The 21,732-nt window shown below is 41.5% G+C and overlaps 1 protein-coding gene across 1 annotated transcript in view; it reads left to right on the top strand.

The window, feature by feature from the left end:
* Mcr (macroglobulin complement-related) overlaps nt 1–21,732 on the top strand; it is a 940,753-nt gene that overhangs the window by 809,530 nt on the left and 109,491 nt on the right. The window contains exons 3-4 of the mRNA XM_067145574.2: nt 11,074–11,283; nt 13,893–14,073. Of these exons, the coding sequence (XP_067001675.2) occupies nt 11,090–11,283; nt 13,893–14,073 (375 nt within the window). The 5' untranslated portion in view covers nt 11,074–11,089. The remainder of the gene's footprint in view (nt 1–11,073; nt 11,284–13,892; nt 14,074–21,732) is intronic.

Below are 21,732 nucleotides of genomic sequence, written 5' to 3'. Positions count from 1 at the left end.
GATTTGCTGTTTATCAGAAAGCTCTGTAGCTTCCTGAATACTAACACCGCAAGCATTACTAAGAGCTGCAGTAATGTTGCAAGTGACCATAACAAAGTAACGAATCCAATGCGATCGCCTGTATGTGGAATAGCCATCAGTCGTGGAGAACTTGACCGCATACAGGATTATTCACCTAAGATGTTACACTGAAATAACGTCTAAACCATTACAGATACCGGTATTCTGTTTTCATATTCGTAAATGATACCCAGGGGCTTGTAAAATAATGCGCTACGTATTCTCACGGGGTGAATAATATCCGAGGTACTGATAGCAGCTCCATATTTTTAAATGGGACGGCACAAATTCATACGGCTGGCCTAAAATTTCAACTGCGTACAGGTTCAAATATGTAAGTATTTTCAAAATGGGGCGTTTACTTTTTTGAGATAATAATGACAGCATGCGCGGTTTTGCATGTCGCATCAGACAGCGTGCAGTCGGGCAAGGAAACATTGACGCGCAAGCAGTTTCCTAGGTGTGATTCCAGCCACAGAATGGATACCAGGGTTGTGAGCATATCGAATACATGTGATGGGTTTGCAAGGCGAACTCATGACAGGACAGGGAGGGTTGATGTTTTCAAAAGAAATAAAATAATAGCTTTGAGTTGAGAATTGAGAAGTAAACATAACACAGGACACCTGAAGAGCTCCTTCTAGAAAAGCAAATGAATAATGTAGTAGCGTGCGTTCGGATTCGAGCCCTGCCTCGCCCGACCTGAAAGTGATTTTCATGGTGTCCCATGTTCAACACCAGACAAATACCGGATTGGTACCTTTGAGATAAGCCACGGCCGACGTCCTTTCCAAATCCTTCCCATTCCCATCCGTTAGGAAAGATGCCAAACTGAGCGCAACCTGTTAGACATGGATTTCAAAACAAACCAAGCAAAACAAAGAAACTCCAATCTCCCTTCCCCATTGTGTGTTCACCAGTTGCACACCCGGGGTATGTTATGTTACATCACATTATGTATATGATAATTTACAGTACATGCCTAGAATCCGTTCTGGGGCTGGAATCCAGTGTCAGGAAACAGCTTGCGTGCCAATACGTCCTTGGCCGACCGCACGCTGTCTGATGGGGCACGTAAAAACCCAAATGCGGTTGTTATTGATATCTCAGAAAGTAACTGTCCGATTCTGAAAATACGTACATATTTGAACTTGTACGCGGTTGAACTTTGTTATTTGCTTTACGTCGCACAGACACAGATAGGTCTTATGGCGACGATGGGATAGGAAAGGCCTAGGAATGGGAAGGAAGCATCCGTGGCCTTAATTAAGGTACAGTCCCAGCAATTGCTTGGTGTGAATATGGGAGATCACGGAAAACCATCTTCAGGGCTGCCGACAGTGGGGTTCGAACCCACTATCTCCCGGATGCAAGCTCACAGTTGCGCGCCCCAAACCGCACGGCCAACTCGCCCGGTGGTTGAACTTTTAGGCAAGCTGTATGTACTGTATGTATTCGTACCGTTCCATTTAAAATTATAGAGTTAGGATCAATATCTCGGTTATTAATCACCCCATGGGAATAAGTAGCACATTATTTTACAATCCCCAGTGTATCATTCACGAATATGAAAACAGAATACCGATATCTTTAATGGTTTAGACGTTATTTCCGTGTAACATCTTAGGTGAATAACCCTGTAGAATAGAACTCGCCGTTCCATATACAGTCACAAAAGTCTACATACACCACCTACAATTTCAAAATATACGATATTGAAAGGATATTTTTCCTGTTTAACCCTTGTAAACTAATTCTACACAATTCTACCCAGACATGTCGTGTTCAACAAAATACTTCCGGGAAGACATAAAGAAACAGCAAAAGCGCATCTCACAAAAGTCAACCTAAACCTGTGCATTAGTCCACTGTTTACATCTTGCGAGGGTTAAAGATGGCAATGAGTCAGTCTGGCTCCAACCATCGAGGTGTTCACTCTTGAAAGTGCGGAGGGAAAGTGAGTAACTATGCCTAGAAAAGAAATATCTATGGATATTCGTAATTTAATACTGAAATTACATTATGAAGGTAGATCTATGGGAATACAGCGGAGATTGTGGAGAAGACTCGTGCAACTGTTCAAACAGTTGTGCGCAATTTCAAATTGAATGGTAGTGTGATGAATAAGTCACGTTCTGGCCGTCCACACATATTAAATGACCGTGATGTTCGGTCGGTCTTGAAGACGGTGAAATCCAATTCACGAACAAGTGCCCCTAAAATAGCGACAGATATTGCAAACACTACACATAAGTCTGCACATCCCGAAACTGTAAGAAGGATTTTACGGACAAACGGATATCGAGGACTAAGTGCAATTACGGAGCAGAATCGGTGGAAGAGGATGGAGTTTGCCACAGAGCATCTTGGTAAAGCTGTTACGTTTTGGAAACGAGTTCTCTTTACGGATGAAAGTCCGTACAAAGTATTTAGAGCAGATGGCAGTGGTAAAATATGGCGTAAAGCAAATGAAGCCATGAAAACTGAAAATCTTGTACCAACCGTCAAACATGGTGGAGGCACTGTAATGGTATGGGGATTAATGGCGGCGGCTGGGGTGGGGAATTTGGTTTTTATTGAAGGCATAATGGATCACAGGCGGTATCTCAACATATTACGACAACATCTGAAATCGCCTGCAGAAAGCTTAGGGTTTGGACGGCAGTGAATCTTCCAACAGGATAACGATCCAAAACACACTGCTCGCACCGTCCGAGAATGGATCCTGTATAACGTTCCTAAACAATTGCACTCAGTACCCGATTAAAACCCAATCCAGCATATCTGGGCTGAATTCGAAGAAAAGACTTCGCAAATATCGAATCACAAAGATACTTTGAAGGATGCTCTGAAGAGGGCATGGTCCGAAATAACTCCATCGATGACAGAACATCTTGTGTTATCTATGTCTAGAAGTCTTCAGGCTGTCATAGACGCAGATGCTGGTCCTACGAAGTATTGAGAGTGAACACTGGTGTTGTATGTAGACTTTTGTGAGGTGTTACCTTTAGTTCTTTTTCCATTTTTGTCACAAAATAAGTACCTGAATGTTTATTTTTGTTATGACAACGTTTATGTCACTGTAAAGAAGCAAGGTGGTATGAAACTTGTTAATATTTATTTGTGTTTTTTGTATAGGTAGCACATTTTCTAGGTATATGTAGACTTTTGTGACTGATTGTACACAATTGTAGGCAGTCGTATGTGGTGGGGGATGGTGGAGAACCGGAGGAGTGGAGAGGGAAGGCGAGGCAAGGCAGCCGCTGGTTGTGAGCACTGACGTGTGCCGGCATGTACTGTACAATTCAGGACGCGCACCACCAAGTTTGAGCTCCCAAATGCCCCCTTAAAAAGGACCAGAGAAAAATTTGACTTCCACTACCTGTTTCAGCTTTTAAAAACTTCAAGGATATGTAAAAATCAAATCGAAATTCGCCGCCCGACTTCGTACCGTTCCCTCGTTAGTGGCCAATGCGTGAAACAACTGAAACCCAGGACAGAAGAAAGGAAGATAGGCGAAGAATGAAGGCATGGGGTAACAAAAAGGAAAGGCTATGGAAATGAGATTCCCTATACCTCGCAAGCATAATACCATTGGGATCGGAAGTAATGGAGAGTTGTCCAAGGAAATTCGAATATGCATGAGTAAGCAGAAGCAAATTAGATTAAACTAGGGTCCGTGTTCGTTATTCCACCATTGTATGGACAGAAAGCATGGTTTCTTTTGAGGTAACTACCCTTTTACGTTCTACGATGTAGACTAACCTGGAAACTGTACCGTTCAGAGATCCAAGGTTCGAATTTAAATGAAAGAGTGCCGTAGTTTACTTCAAGTTCAGAATTTCCCGTTCTGAATAACTTCCGTTACACACTATTCTACAGACAAGAAATTGCACGGATACGATCGTCGAATATAGGGGAGCATAGGATTTATTGACTGTACGCAGTTCGCTAACACGAGTGAATATTGCGGTTGAGGTGGAAAATTCGCTCGCATTCACTGTGGTTGACAATGGACATTGTACGATTTTTATGTTCGTTATTATACATTAAGCAAGCTTGTTGTTTACAGTTCATCACTGTTGATGTTGTGACGTCCACCATTTTAATATGCGGCCTTGGGAGGAGCAAGCTAGCCTGACATAGTCACTGCCACTGAAGTCAGCCAGTCAGAGACGAGTCAGGCGCGCATTGGCTAGCCCACTACTGTCATCACTCCGTGCCTTCCGGCGATGGGAGGAACGAACAGAAGGGTGTACCAGAGCATTATATTTCCAGAGAGCTCCATCTATTCCTCGTCCGAAGTACCTGAAAAGGCCGGTCTCCCTATATAGGACAGGCCGGACTAGATTGTGTCAGTTCCGTGTAGGGTTAGTTCTGCCAGCGATCGAGACGGTTCAGTGCACTGCAACTTAAGACAGTGTTGATCGAGTGCTGTTAGTGCTGCGTGTAAACTGACGGAACAGTGCAGCTGGTCTACGAGCACTACTGAAGTAGAAGGCCGTGAGAGTTCGAACCTTGTACCACGTGTTGACTTGTGAAACTGTGAAGTGTGCGGGCGCGAATATTGTGCAGTAAGGTAATAGTAAACTGCCCTACGATTCAAGTGACAGTTACAGGAGTGCCTGTAGTGTGATTATTTTAGCACTTAAGCGTTAGATTAAACAACTAGAGTGGTTGAACATCGAGAACAGAGAGAGGGGGAGCGGAGAGCGCTAATTAAATTGATTGTGTGCCTGTATAGTTTGTATAGAAATTAGTGTTATTTAATAAGTGTAAACGTGATCAGTTCTGTATTTACCTGCTACTCGCCTCCACGTTATAATGTCGTAATCATAGCTACGGGACTTACAATTTTTTTTTATTTTTTTAATTTTTTGCTATTGGCTTTACGTCGCACCGACACAGATATGTCTTATGGCGACAATGGGACAGGAAAGGGCTAGGACTGGGAAGGAAACGACCGTGGCCTTAATTAATGTACAGCCCCAGCATTTGCCTGGTGTGAAAATGGGAAACCACGGAAAACCATCTTCAGGGCTGCCGACAGTGGGGATCGAACCTACTATCTCCCGAATACTGGATACCGGCCGCACTTAAGCGACTGCAGCTATCGAGCTCGGTCTTACAATTTCAGAAAGTTGCTAGAGCTTGTGACAAAGTCGGTTAAGTTCGGAACAGTAGCCGACATTTCATTTCTGCACAGTTCGCTTTATATCTTTCAAAGAATTCTAAAAGTTAGTCGTAACATTGTTTGAGAACACGTCTTCGTTTGACTTTTATTTTTATCATCAAAGTTCGTCACGTCGCAATTTTCGCTAAGTAGTCTATGTAACACATTCTTCTCCTTCCGAAACTTGTCAAGAATATATCTGCTTATTCTGCTGCTAGACTCATTAACTGACGTAACATATGGTAGACTTGTCAACGAAGTGAACACAAGGAAACTAAATATCGAGCTGACTTTGTATAAACACTTAGCTCCGGTGAAACATAATCTTCTTGGTGTTGTTCCTCATTACCGCCTGCTTTGACGGCGGGAGACGTTAGATAACTCCGTCATTACGGTACTGTTTTAAAATATTGCGCACTCTTTGGTTGAGAGGTAATGTATCTCGTTTGACGTGTGTGTTGGAAGTATGAGCATCCGCAGGGAGCTCCCTCTGATGTTTCTCCCTTACATTTTCAAATACTATTCTTGCATGCCAGTAGAGCCTCCGTGGCTCAGGCGGCAGCGCGCCGGCCTCTCACCGCTGGGTTCCGCGATTCAAATCCCGGTCACTCCATGTGATTTTTTGTGCTGGATGAAGCGGAGGTAGGACAGGTTTTCCTCCGGGTACTCCGGTTTTCGCCGTCATCATTCATTCCAGCAACACACTCCACTATCATTTCATCTGTCAGTCATTAATCATTGCCTCAGAGGAGTGCGACGGGCTTCGGCAGCCGGCACAATTCCTATCCTCGCCGCTAGATAGGGGCTTCATTCATTCCCTCCCTGACCCGGTCGAATGACTGGAAACAGGCTGTGGATTTTCATTTCTTGCATGCCAGTATTTCACAACTTTTTTTGTTTTCGGGGAGCCCTTGAAATATCTATGTAAACCCTGGGGAAGCCTGTCTGTCTGACATACTTAGACCTAGGGCAAAATATGAAATCAAATATAAACGCTGTGTAGTAGACGACCCAAATTACGATTCATATAGTCACTAAAATTTTAGAACAATGCTCATTTATTACTTTTTAATGAATTTTACAACTTACAAAACTGGTTAACTGAAACACTATTGTTATATCTTTACAAAAGCATTTCGAATAAGGAAATAAGGGATAGCCGCCCTATTAGGGAATCTTCACCGATTGGCCTTCTAATCCGTTCACACACAATATTTTTGACGATAAATTTTATATTTTTGCTGTTTTTAGTTGCTATTTTCCTAGAAAGCAGGTTGTATCTGCTATGGTTATCTGCTGTATTTCCCGTCCTTTATTTTATTGTTATTTTAATCATTTTTCCAGCCATGTCGTGAATACAGTTGATGTCTGTTAATTGATAACGAGTGTTTTAATATTGTCTTTGCAGTTTTTAAAGATTCAATTTCAGTTGAAAAGGTAAATCATTCTTCAAATACCGAGCGAGTTGGCCGTGCGATTACGAGCGCGCAGCTATGAGACTGGATGCGTACCCCACTGTCGGCAGCCCTGAAGATGGTTTGCATGGTTCCCCATTTTCACACCAGGAAAAATGCTGGGATTGTACGTTAATTAAGGTCACGGCCACTTCCTTCTCACTCCTAGCCCTTTCCTATCCCATCGTCGCCATAAGACACTTACGGTACCTGTATCGGTGCGACGTAAAAGCATCTTGTAAAAAACACTTCAAATGCATAATTCTGTTGGCATTGGCGATTCAATGTGATATTTTGGCCTATCCTTGGGAGCTGAGTAATTTTATTCTTGACCACACGACTGATAGGCAACTGCGAAATCCTTATTCGACCGACAAAAGCCTATTTGTTGTTTGGTTTTAATGATCATCACACACACGGAAACGCTTGTTCACATACGTAAGACTTGGAGAAATGCAGTAGTATAATTAAAGCTTTTATTTGTGATTGCACAGTTCCTATCCTCGCCGCTAGATGGGGGCTTCATTAATTCCATTCCTGACTCGGTACAATCACTGGAAACAGGCTGTGGATTTTCATTTTCATGAGATTGCAGATTTTTTTTTTTTTTTTTTTTTTTTTTTTTCCCACGATGGCAGGAAGTACACATGTCGAATCATCAGCGAAGTTCGAGTGCAGTGTCCATTAAAGAAAGACTACGGTTGAGTTTTATGACTGTTTTTAAACTGTGTTATGCAATTCCGTAGGTCCTTGGTCGGGAATCGCTGCTCCATACTCTACACAATCAATCAATCAATCAATCAATCAATCAATCAATCAATCAATCAATCAATCAATCAATCAATCAATCAATACTGATCTGCATTTAGGGCAGTCGCCCAGGTGGCAGATTCCCTATCTGTTGCTTTCCTAGCCTTTTCCTAAATAATTTCAAAGAAATTGGAAATTTATTGAACATCTCCCTTGGTAAGTTATTCCAATCCCTAACTCCCCTTCCTATAAATGAATATATGCCCCAGTTTGTCCTCTTGAATTCCAACTTTATCTTCATATTGTGATCTTTCCTACTTTTATAAACGCCATTCAAACTTATTCCTCTACTAATGTCATTCCACGCCATCTCTCCGCTGACAGCTCGGAACATACCACTTAGTCGAGCAGCTCTTCTTCTTTCTCTCAATTCTTCCCAACCCAAACATTGCAACATTTTTGTAACGCTACTCTTTTGTCGGAAATCACCCAGAACAAATCGAGCTGCTTTTCTTTGGATTTTTTCCAGTTCTTGAATCAGGTAATCCTGGTGAGGGTCCCATACACTGGAACCATACTCTAGTTGGGGTCTTACCAGAGACTTATATGCCCTCTCATTTACATCCTTACTACAATCCTTAAACACGCTCATAACCATGTGCAGAGATCTGTACCATTTATTTACAATCCCATTTATGTGATTACCCCAATGAAGATCTTTCCTTATATTAACACCTAGATACTTGCAATGATCCCCAAAAGGAACTTTCACCCCATCAACGCAGTAATTAAAACTGAGAGGACTTTTCCTATTTGTTAAACTCACAACCTGACTTTTAACCCCGTTTAACAACATACCATTGCCTACTGTCCATCTCACAACATTTTCGAGGTCACGTTGCAGTTGCTCACAATCTTGTTACTTATTTATCACTCTATAGAGAATAACATCATCCGCGAAAAGCCTTACCTCCGATTCCACTCCTTTACTCATATCATTTATATATATAAGAAAACATAAAGGTCCGATAATACTGCCTTGAGGAATTCCCCTCTTAATTATTACAGGGTCAGATAAAGCTTCACCTACCCTAATTCTCTGAGATCTGGATGTGGGATGATGATAATAAAGTAGGTAAAGAGTGAAACCCGGTGTCGGCACGTAGCCTACACCAAAGGGTCTGCTCAAAGCTTTACACACATTAAGAATGTTAAAAAATTGCTTTACGTCGCACCGACGCAGATAGGATAGGGTAGGAAGGAGCTAGGAGTGGGAACGAAGCGATCGTGGCCTTAATTAAGGTACAGCCGTAGCATTTGCCCGATGTGAAAATGGGAAACTGTGGACAACTATCTTTAGGGCTGCCGACAATGGGGTTCGAACCCACTATCTCCCTAATGCAAGCTCACAGCTGCGCGCCCCTAACCGCACGGCCAACTCGCCCGGTCATGATTTTTGTGCAAGGACTGGAAAGTTATTAACCATGAAACTCTGTATATCAGGTCGCGGCTGATGCCCTTCCTTTGCGAACCGTTAGAGCTGCCTTGTTTATATATTTATTTATCGTATGGCTTTTTAGTGCCGGGAGTGTCCGAGGACATGTTCGGCTCGCCTGGTGCAGGTCGTTCTATTTTACGTCCATAGGTGACCTGCGCGTCTGGATGTGGGATGATGATAATAAAGTACCGTACGTAAAGAGTGAAACCCGGTGTCGGCACGTAGCCTACACCAAAGGGTCTGCTCAAAGCTTTACTTGCCCATCCGACGGACGAATCACCATCAACAATGTCATACACCTTCACTCGATATGAACACAGCGGAGAGGTTTGGAATTTAATCCAGGCTTTTGGCACGCAATCTAGTGATCATCATCATCATCATCATCATCTGTTTACCCTCCAGGTTCGGCTTTTCCCTCGGACTCAGCGAGGGATCCCACCTCTACCGCCTCAAGGGCAGTGTCCCGGAGCTTCAGACTCTTGGTCGGGGAATACAACTGGGGAGAATGACCAGTACCTCGCCCAGACGGCCTCACCTGCTGTGCTGAACAGGGGCCTTGTGGAGGGATGGGAAGATTGGAAGGGATAGGCAAGGAAGAGGGAAGGAAACGGCCGTGGCCTTAAGTTAGGTACCATCCCGGCATTCGCCTGGAGGAGAAGTGGGAAACCACGGAAAACCACTTCCAGGATGGCTGAGGTGGGAATCGAACCCATCTCTACTCAGTTGACCTCCCGAGGCTGAGTGGACCCCTTCCAGCCCTCGTACCACTTTTCAAATTTCGTGGCAGAGCCGGGAATCGAACCCGGACCTCCGGGGGTGGCAGCTAATCACGCTAACCACTACACCACAGAGGCGGACCAATCTAGTGATTAGAAATTATATACCACCACTTCCCCTACCCTGCCGGCCAACATTCTGATGGTGAACATTTTTTCGACCAACGGGAACCGGCTAACCACGGTGTCAGACCGTATAGACTTCACGGCCACCAGGCAGGCTAGAGCTGCCTATAAACTATAGTTTCCAAAGAAAACATGTTTTCGCATAAAAAAAACTGACTCATTCCCTTGTTGCAGGGATCAATTCACCTATCAAATCCTCAGGACCTAGCGACTTGTCGCCAAAGTTGGTATCGCTGCTGAGTGGCGAAGTGTTCTTTGTTCACTGTTGCTCATTGTTGTATCATGTATTGTTTTAGTGCTCTTCGGCCGTTATTCAGACAGTGTATGCTGTAAGCGTCTATACGTCAATGAATTTAGCTAGGTACATTCTCTTTGTTAGGGACAGTATCTAGTTGCTCGTTGGTCAAAGTTTATCATTTGCATTCTGCTATCACTTCAGGATGCTTTCCATATTGCATTAATACGTTCGTGGTTATAGTGATATGAAATAAATTGCCGGTTGAAATGTTATAATTGATCCAATTCTGGTTTTGCTACAATCTTTAAATTCAGACGATAACTTCAGTACCACCAATTTATAATTAGAATAGTGTTGATTTTTTGGATGTTAAGTGAATTGCGCCCATAATATGCGATACCACTTTCCTCATTCTAGGCTACATTGTATGTTGCCTTGCAATGTGATATTGATAATGAGATACAGTAAAACTGGTAAAAAAGTAAAACTGGTTTTTTATGTTGTGTCATGCAAAGTAATGTTTTGTTCGTCCTCGCAGGCAAATTAATATGGTACTAGTTTCGCAGTTTGTAAGGTTATACGCTATAAGCACTGTATAAGTCATTAACGATTCTTTTTTTTTCTTACTATGCGATTTTCCTATTTTTGCGGCAGCTTGAGTTGTTCTGTACATGTTTCACTCATACTGAAGGGGAATAATTTCATCTTATTTATGGTCGTTGGAACTTCAGATGAACTATGGTATTTAAGCTCAATTAAACTATTCTGTTAGTTTTGAAATACAAACTATTTTGTAACTGAACATGAACTTAACAACATTCCAGGTAACTCCCTTGGTACTGTGTGTACGAATGTAGGAAAAAAAAAAACCCTCACTCTCTCTCTCTCTCTCTCTCTCTCTCTACGAATCCTCTCGCGCTTGATTATTGTAGGTTTAGAGATGGTTCAAGCAACAACACACGTTCTCTTACGCCATTGTTCGTTTTTTGTTTCAGATTGATCTCAGTCGCCATGTGTTCACTGACAGTTCTATTACTACTGATAGCAACTGTTGCTTCCCAAGATGATTCACCTGTTGTCTTCTCTGGCAGCACGGAGCGGCCTTTACGGACAAACAATCAAGACAACTGGTCCTCGCGGACTAATAATAACGACTGGTCCAAGTCCTCTATGCCATGGGATAACAACAATATTATCAACGAAGCGTAAGTCATTTGCCAGTATTATGTTGATAATTAATGTTTGAACCTGCTTTTTGTTGTAATTTTTCAATTACAAAAAGAGACTCATGGGGTTAGGCAATTGGCCTTTCCCTGCTGGATTCCAGTTTCGATTCTCGAAATCTGTGCTAGACGAAAGGGAAGTCATACAGGTTTGCCGAACTGAGTGGCTCAGACGGTAGAAGCGCTGGTCTTCTAAGCCCAAGTTGGCGGGTTCGATCCCAGCTTAGCCTAGTGGTATTTGAGTGTTCATATACATACGGTATTCCAGGCTCGTGTCAATTGATTTACTGGCACGAAGAAAATTCCTGTGGGACAATATTCGTCTCCGTAATCCTTAGAAGTAGTTACCACAGTGGCCGCCTTTATACAGGTTTTCTTATAGATAGGCCTATCCAGTTTCTTCTGTTAATGCAATTTCAGTGATACTTCATAATTACCTACTGGCCATCGCCCGGAAGTGTGTGTCAGTCTTCAACCACTCGGTATCAAACTGTACCTTGATAGCTTGACGTTATACACCGATGCGCCATTACATTATGACCACCTACCTAATACGATGTAAGGCCACAATTTGCCCGCAGATTCGCGGCCACTTGAGGCACTGATTCAACGAGGTGGCGGAAGGTATCCTGGGGTATCTGGTTCTACAAGCGCAACAACAGATCCTCCAGTAGATGTTCACTGCTGGGCGGCGGTGAGTTAGTTAGCACGAACCCGCTTCTCACCAAGTCGAACCACAAATATTTAATGGGGCTCACATCGGAGCTATCTGGGGGACCACGGCATTAAAGCACATTCACCATCATGTTCCTCGAACCAGTCTTCACAATCCTGGCTGTGTGGCATGGCACATTGTCCTCTTGGAAGTGGCCGTCACCAGCAGGGAACACTGTTGACATTAACGAATGGTGTTGGATCCCAATAACGTCCAGATATCAGATAGCTGTTAGTGATTGGTGCACTGGAATAATGGGCCCCAGTGTGGCCCATGCAAACATCGTCCAGATCATTACACTTCCTCCGCCATCCTGTCTCCGCCCGACCGTGCAACCACGTAGTCTACCATAGCCTCCGATGGAAATCGGCGTACACGCGCTCGGTCATCGACGTGGAACCAGGAGTCTGAATTCATCAGACCAAGCGGCCTTTTTTCAATCATCCACAGTCCATTGGCGATATTTTGTGCCCACCTCATGAGTTGCTTTCGGTGGGATGCAATTTCCATTGTGGTATGGCTGAGTCGTCGACTCCGCAGTCCCATGCGTGGCACTGTTCGATGATCCGTGTGCTAGGAAGTATTTGCTTGGTCACTACCGTTGTACAGGTTGGCGATTACTCGGAATTCGAACAGTGCGACAGCTCTCGGTGTCAGTGAGCCGCTGTCGACAATCGGTTTGACGTCGCGTCGCTGTTTGATCATTGTTGCACCACTTTCGATACGTGCTCACACTAGTGGTATGAGAACAGCCCACAAGCCGTTTCGGGATGTTGGTCCCATGACGCCATGCCATCACGATCTGCCCTCTATCAAACGCGGAGAGATCGGCCGCTTTTCCCATTCTTACGCCGGAGACACTACTAACAGCAATGTAGACCTGACCTATATATACACCATGCTACCAGCATGTCACGTGTTACTGATGATGATTAATAATAATAATAGTAATAATAATAATAATAATAATAATAATAATAATAATAAATCATATGGCCTCGCCTACCGTGTGCAGGCATTTTAATTTGAAGCCATGTAAGCTGCTTGAGCGTCAGATTCGACCAGATGGCCGAGTAAACCTGATCTCTATTGGGCGACCTATGGTTGAGTTTGAAATTTTGTCGGGTAAAAGCACCAAAAGCACCAAATATATCGTTTCGCAGAGAACTTGCTCCGCGTCTTCAGAAGAAAATCTCGACTGTTCACGAGGTTAGTTCTCTGTCCGAAATGTAAAGAGTTTAACCTTGTTTTCTTGACACGGCTTAAGCCCTAAAGTCCGTATCATGTCTACCGAACATACTACTACTACTACTACTACTACTTGTAGGTTATTCTGTATTATACATATAAATTAATGGTGAAATTCATGGGCGCCCATAGGATAGTTTGTAGGGGGGGGGGGGCTAGACCTGGGGGAATGTAGTATTTTTAATATTTTGGAAGATTCCCTACCACTTCTATGTAATACCTATTTTTAAACCATTTTCTTGAAAGAAAAACGGCTGACTATGTTCAATTTTTTCCTTTCCCTGAGAGCTAGGGTGGGGGCCGCGTCCCCACCTTGCCCCCGGGTATAGGCGCCCATGGTGAAGTTCAAATTAACTGAGAGTCTCTTTTAGGTAATGGTTTTTCATGTTTGTCCTTATCTCTTCTTGCTGTTATTCCCTGTTCCTATGCTGATGCATCATTTTATCCTATTATGTATTTGTATTCATATTTATTTCTATACATAGGCTACTGCTTGTACACTGTTGCTCCTTTCTATTATCATTGGCTCCTTCTATTTAACTGACAAAGGCTACTGATTGAACACTGTTGCTCCTTTCTATTATCATTGGCTCCTTCTATTTAACTGACCAATTTTTGAACTTTTCAGGACTTACTTTGTGGTGGCAAGTCGGATGGTTCGACCTGGGCAGATATACCGTGTGGCAGTCTCTGTACTCCAGGCACCCCTTCCTTTGACAGTGCGAGCTTCCATTCAGAGGAATGGAGTAGAAATGAGTGTGGCTAGTCAGGACGTTAAAGAGGGAGTCCCAGAGACTCTCATAATGAGGGTGAGTGTCTGTCAACAGTTTTAATTTTCTTCTTGAAGATGCCAGAATCACTATTGCCAGGTAAATATCAATGTCCACATTTAGGGAACTTGTGAGCGAGTGATCCTATTCAAACCCCTACTCATTCTGTTGTGGTGTGATTTTTATTTTGGCCAGGGCACCTATCTGAAAATAAGTTCACACATTCATTTTCGGATTCGATTTCAGGCAGATAACATTTTGTGATTGCCTTAAAAAAATCTGCCTTTGCCTAGCATTCCAGTCCAGGAAATATTTTAAATGATTTAGTTGTGGGATCATTTAATGTAAATGATCTGAAAATATACTGTAATCTATCTTTATCATGAGGGCAATGAGGAAAAAGGTGCTAATGAGGAGTGCATTTTAAACCACTACATAACACACTATGCTCCAAAAAGTGTGAAACATATTAATACATTCACTCCTGGGCATTACCTGTACAACTTTCAGCTCCTCAGGCCAACACTAAGTAAGGAAAGGCAGCAAGTCATTGAGTTAATGCTTTCCTCCTCCAAAAAATTTCAAAGTTGAATATGCGTTTAGCGTCAATAAGTTTAACAATAATCCTTATTTGGATCTAATACCTTAACATTTGTACATGATGTGGGTTGCCATAGTGGAATATATATGTGCACACATTTTTGAGATTTCTACACTACAATAGAGAAATGGGAAGGTTAATATCCACCTTTTCAATACAATATATTACGTGAAGGTTTACATTTAAAACATCACGTTTATTTACATTTGGTACCAGTTTCGACAATGTTTGATGTCATCATCAGCCAGGACAACTATACAAAGATATATTACATTAATCGTGACTCCTACAGTAATATTACATTAATAGTATTGAATATAAACATGAATATAATTCAAAAGTATATACATATATAAGCTGACAGTCAGTGCGATAAAAGATTGTTTTTTATAAGGTGTACACCTTAGTATTCTAGTTAAAAAAGGAGAAAGTAATAAAAGTGAAGTATAATAGTCAGCTTTTAGTGACATATTTGTCTGTTGAACAGTAGGGTTATGTTTTATGAAGGCTTTTTAGCCATGTTTAACATTATAAAAAAAGTAGACACATGCTTAGTTATAAGTGTTTCTACATAAAAGTATGTACAGTAAAATCTAGAAAGTATTCGAATGGGGCTTGAGCTTGGACTTAATAGATTGGATGTCACTGCACGTTGATGTTGGCATATAGGATGTCCGTTGGTAGATTCTATGTATAAGTTGTTTGTACTCTAATTTTGTATGTTTATATCATATTAGTGGATTAAGTGCAGTTCTGTTGTGATGGTATTGAAGAGATTCTTGTCCTTTGAGTTGCAAGTACATAGGTTGTTCGAGAAAGATCTTGAACCAAGACGGAACCTCGGATGCCAAGCCAGTGTTAGATGTGTCAGAGAGGAACCAACGAACTAACTACATACTTTTATGTAGAAACACTTATAACTAAGCATGTGTCTACTTTTTTTATAATGTTAAACATGGCTAAAAAGCCTTCATAAAACATAACCCTACTGTTCAACAGACAAATATGTCACTAAAAGCTGACTATTATACTTCACTTTTATTACTTTCTCCTTTTTAACTAGAATACTAAGGTGTACACCTTATTAAAAACAATCTTTTATCACATTGACTGTCAGCTTTTTAATTATATTCATGTTTATATTCAATACTATTAATGTAATATTACTGTAGGAGTCACGATTAATGTAATATATCTTTGTATAGTTGTCCTGGCTGATGATGACATCAAACATTGTCGAAACCGGTACCAAATGTAAATAAACGTGATGTTTTAAATGTAAACCTTCACGTAATATATTGTATTAAAAAGGTGGATATTAACCTTCCTATTTCTCTATTGTGAATCTTGATTCAATACGGAACTGAAGAATGAAATTCTTAATGTTAAATATTTCTACACTAAGCTTTTAACATTCGAAGACCAATCATTACTGCCTACTGACAATGGGTATGTACTGCAAGGTGCAAGTACCGGTATACATGCAAGACCTTAGGTCAGTAATGTCTTTGAGGTTGAGCCAGAGGTACTCCCGAAGTCTGATGTAACTGAATGAGGAGGACCCATGGAAAATAAATGGTGGTTGGTACGTGTGGATGTTGACCTTTGGTTGTCGGGCTGTTTTGCTGTCTGTTATCTAAAAAAATAAAGTAAATAAATAAGGCGTCACTTGTACATGTGTTTGATTGGCAGAGGGCATACGACACTAGAAAACACGGAAGTTGCTCAGGTAATTGCCGGTAGTGAACATATTACGTAATTTGTTTCACACTTTTTGCAGCATAGTGCGTTATGTAGTGATTTAAAAAGGACTCCTCATAAGCACCTTTTTCCTCATTGCCCTAATGATAAAGATAGATTAAAGTGTATTTTCATATCATTTACATTAAATGAACCCACAACTGAAACAATTAAAATATTTCCTGCACTGGAATGCTGGGCAAAGGCAGATTTTGCATAAAATCAAACACTCTGGCAACCATGTCCTCATTATTTTGGCATAAAGATTTTATTTCTTGTAAGTAAGGAAAGACAGCAAGTCATTGAGTTAATGCTTTCCTCCTCCGATTGCGTTACACCTGGCAGTGGCTTCTAGCATAAGAAAAGCCTGACTTAATTCTTTCTTATGCTGTTTGAAGGTCCTTGGTTTAATAATTGAGAATACTGAATGTTTAAAAAATGTGCAATTTTGATAGATCACTGATGAGGCATAATAGGAAAATCAGGAGTGAGGTAGTTTCCCGTTGCTTTCCTCACCGAGCCAGAAGTTGCTACTACATATCAGATTGCCAAGCCCAGTGAAATGCATGCCAACTGACCCTCATCATCATCATCATCCTAAACCATCTCCAGTTTCCCGGGTGTGGTATATGAGCCTCCTCCATCTCATCCTGTCCTTGTACCATTCTTCCTCCACCAACTTGTCCCAATCATGACCTCTCAGCATTACATCGCTCTTAACTAAATCTATCCATTTCCTTCGTGGCCTTCCCACGGGTCCTCTTCCTTCTACCTTTCTGTCAAATTCCTTCCTTGCAGTTCTGTTTACTGGCATCCTCTTCATGTGACCAAACCACTTCAGTCTTGATATCTGAATCTTATTTAGGAGAGAATTGTCTATTCCTACTTCTTCTCTAATTTTCTCATTCCTAATCGTGTCTTTCCTGGTTTTCTGGATCATAGTGCGTAGGAATTTCATTTCAGCTGCCTGAAGTTTGGAATTATCTCTATTGGTCAGTGTTGTCGTTTCGAGACTGTATGTAAGAATTAGTGTATAATAGGACTTGTACAATGCCATTTTTGTTTTCATGGGTATTTGCTCATCCCACAGCAGGTGTCTTACCTGGTGGTAGAATTGTGTTGCCTTATTGATTCGATTGTTCACCTCATGTTTTGCTAGGTTGTCATTTGATATAACGCTACCCAAGTATTTGAAAACTGGAACGCTGTCCAGTTGAGCTTCATTTAACACGACTATTGGTTCTGCTCCTTCCCCATACACTTTCATCACCACCGTCTTGGTCTTGCTGATGTTTAAACCATATTTCTTAAACTCCTCATTCCAGCTTTGTATTCTCTCTCCCATTTCATCTTCTGAGTCACTCCAAATCGCAACATCATCTGCAAATGTGAAGGCTTTGATATCTCCATGTTCTTTCCTTTTAATAGATTTCATTACTACATCCATTACAATAATAAATAGAAGTGGTGACAATGAGCTGCCCTGCTGCACTCCTCTCTTTGTTTCAAACCAGTCCGACAAACCACATCCTACTTGAATACAGCTTCTGTTCCCACTATACAACATTTTCACTTTGTCTATGAGGCTGTCTCGCACTTGAAGTTCTTTCATGCATTGCCAAATTCTTTCCCTTGGTACACTATCGTATGCTTTCTCAATGTCCAAAAATATTAGGAATAAAGGCTTGTTCTTCTCCCAGTATTTTTCCATTAGCATCCTAATTGCAAATATAAGGTCTGTAGTTGACCTTCCTGGTCTGAAACCATACTGCTCTTCTTCCAAAATTGGTTCAACAATATCTCTAATTCTGGTCTCTATTATTTTTTCCAATATTTTCAGGACATGAGACAGTAGTGTGATACTACGGTAATTAGTACATTTTCGTCGGCTTCCTTTCTTGAACAGAGGTACAATGATGCCCATCTTCCAGTCCTCAGGAATAGTATTTTCCTCCCATATCTTGTTGAGCAGTCTATAGAGCCATTGGATTCCTGGAACTCCCGCTGCTTTCAGCATATCTGCACTTAGTTCATCTGCGCCCACTGCCTTTCCTTTCTTCATGCTCTTGAGCGCATTTTCAACCTCAAGCCATGTAATTGGTGGTTCAGTTGTGGTTCCTCGACTTGGCTCTCCTCTATCCGTTGTTATGTTTTCTGTATCTCCATTCAGCAGCTTTTCGAAATAGATCTTGAGTTCTTGTTTAATTTCTCCCTCTTCTTGTGCCAGAGTTCCATCATCACGTTCTATTGCTTTTATGGTCTCTTGATCCCTTCGCTTGTTTTTCACTACTCTGTATAGCAATTTCATATTTCCTCTACTGTCCTCTTCCAGTTTGTCTGCAAACTCATTCCATTTCTTCTCTTTTTCTTCCCTTACAATGTTCTTTACAGCAAGTTTCTTGTTCCTGTATACTCCTTGAAGTCTTTGTATTTCTTGTTCATTTTGTTCTTGTCCCTGTTTTTGTTTCTCCTTGTCCAGTGCCTTCTTTATTTGGTTTCTTTCTTTCACCGCTGTTTTCACTCTATCATTCCATCATGGTGTCTCCTTTTTTCTTTTGATAGAACTTGTAACTTCACATAGGTTTTTGGCTTCTCCCACAAAGGTGTCTTTGAAGGCCTTCCGTTCTTCATTAACGCTGGTTATTTCACACTTCGGCAAACTCTGTTGAATCCTTAGTTTGTATTCTTCCTTTATTTGGACTTCTTGCAACTTCCAAGTTTTAATCCTTGGTTTTTTCGTAATAAGTTTCTGCGTTTCATTTGTCTTATGTTTGAAGTCTACTACCAACAATCTGTGGTCACTGTCCATGCTTTCACTAGGGATGACCTTTACATCTGTGATGTACCTGCCACCATCTTTATTTGTGATTACGTAGTCAATCAGTGTTCTATACTGGCCATCCCAACTGTACCTTGTTATTCTGTGACTGTCTCTTTTTTTGAAGAATGTATTTTTGATTATAAGATCATTTCTTCTGCACAGATCTAATAGTTGTTCTCCTTCTGGGTTCCTTTGTCCAAATCCATGTGGACCAATGATGTTCTCGTACCCAAGTCTGTCTACCCCAACTTGCGCATTTAGATCTCCAATAATAATAACATTTTCCTCATTAACTGTATCTTCCAGGTCTTGCCGAAATTTCTCTTTGTCTTCCTCACTGCAGCCTGTCTGTGGGGCATACACTTGTATGATGGTGTACTTAGTGTTCTCCAGTTTCATGGACATTTTAATGATTCTATCACTTTTGCAGATAACTTCAGCTGTAGCATCAGTCCTTTCGTTAATTAAGAATCCAACACCATTTTTCGCTACCTTCTCCTGTCCACTCCAGTATAATTTATAACCTCCACGAAGTGTCTTACTTCCAATCCCAGGGCCGATGACCTTCGATGTTAGGCCCCTTAAAACAACAAGCAAGCAACTTCCAATCCCTTTCCATTTGGTCTCACTTAATCCCAATATTGATATTTTTCTTCTATCCATCATGTCTAGGAGTTCTTCTAACTTTCCAGTTAATGATAGAATGTTCATAGTTCCAATTCGGTATTTGGGTCTCTTTTTTATTTGGGGTTTCCTTTCAGAACATTGTATATCATCAGCCTTACGGTCATCATACTTTACAATTGTCTGAGAGGACGTGTCAGTCCGGTCTATAATATTCTTTCCGAGGCTCTTTTTCTTATTGAAAGCAACTATACTCAATACTCTCCTGCTGACTTGCTAGGCCTAACGCATAAGAGGATTTTCTTTCAGGGTTTACTCCCTTAGCCTTTGAGGATGCCTTCCTCGTCCTACAAGGCAGTAGGTTCCATCTGTACACCCCAGAAGGATGGGTTGCCTCTTCCGCCATCTCCGCCGTACCGAAGTCCATCTTCTCCGCCATAGATGCCGTTGACCCTATGAGCGATATTTTCACACCGTTCATAACAGGGTCTGGCTGCATAAGGAATGATATTACTAGCATCGCTGATACCTCGGTCACTTTCATATTGTCAAAGCCAAGAATGAGACTGAGACAGATCAATGAAAGTAACAAATTTATTCTAGCCTGTATCAGAAGACATAGTACACTGTAAACACTACATCTTGCCAGCAAAGGCATACGTGGCCATATGGACTGTAATTTTTTTGTTTAATTTCAGTTAGTTGGAAACTGTTAGGGAATTCAGATTCTTTTCTAAACTAGTAAGAATATTACTCTGGTGGAACGCATTTTCATCTTAATTACTCCCTATGTTTTATACCTTCCGAAGATGAAAATAATATTACTACATCCATCTCTTCTCAGCCACTGACGAGCGCTTTTCTGCTTCCCAGCTTCAGAAACAAGCTTGTTGTGGGCTGAGAAGAGATTGATGTAGAAGAACTGGGGTTGATGAAGAGGGAGCCTGTGTATTTGAAGATGCCAGTATATGAAAATGTGGAGATTGTTCTTGTCCTTTTGTGTTTTCATGTTTGTCTTTGTGGCTGAAGTGAATAAATCATACATGGCCATGTATGTATGTATGTATGTATGTATGTATGTATGTATGTATGTATGGTATTCAGCCTGAAGACTGGTTTGTTCCTCAAAGCTCTGCCTAAGCTATAATGATAGCCTAGGAATCACTGACAAGGCATACTATAGTTCAGTTATTATGAGTTTCGACTTGACGTTTGAGCGCTGCCTTTTGGCGGAGGGTAAGTGAATTAATCAACAGCCAATCATAGACAGCCGATCGCTCCGATAGACCGCGTTAGACTCCAGTTGCGGTTAGCAGTGTTGTCAATTTGTTGTTTACTGTAACCATGTGCTATCAGCTGTGTGTTGTATTGTGCTCGGTTCTTTTCGCGGTCTTTGTGTGTCTTTGTGCTAAGTGGTTGTTCGTTTATATTTAGCAGTGTAGAGTTTATAAATTTATTGTTTAGTATTTTTAATAGTATAGCGCGTTATATTGTAGTAAATAGTGTGTAACAGGTGATCTATTTTATATAGTAGCTTAGTTTAACATTTCGTTCGGTAGTTATATAGTAGGTTAATTTTAGGCCCGTGTGTGAATTTGATGTTCTGTCATGTCGACGCCTACGTTTAAGGATGAAGCTCCCAAGAGAAGAAAGCCCTTCGGTCGAGGTACTCCACTAAGGAGCCGGCCCCGGGAAATTGTTTGTAATGTTAGGGAGTCATTCTTGACAAAGCACCAACAATGGCGGCTAGAAAGAATGAGTTGGTTAAGTGGTTGAAGGAGCACAATATTTCGGTTCGCGATGACATGGGAAAGGGGGGATCTTATGCATCTCTTGAAACAAAACAAGCCCCAGTACCCAGTTTATGTGGTGGATAGCCAGAAGGAACGGGCATGAAGTAGTTCAGACGATT

This window comes from Anabrus simplex, chromosome 4, assembly GCF_040414725.1.
Source record: "Anabrus simplex isolate iqAnaSimp1 chromosome 4, ASM4041472v1, whole genome shotgun sequence".
Taxonomy (NCBI): Eukaryota; Metazoa; Arthropoda; class Insecta; order Orthoptera; family Tettigoniidae; genus Anabrus; species Anabrus simplex.
Note: the sequence above shows the minus strand (reverse complement) of the source record. Positions and strands in the feature narration are given on the sequence as shown.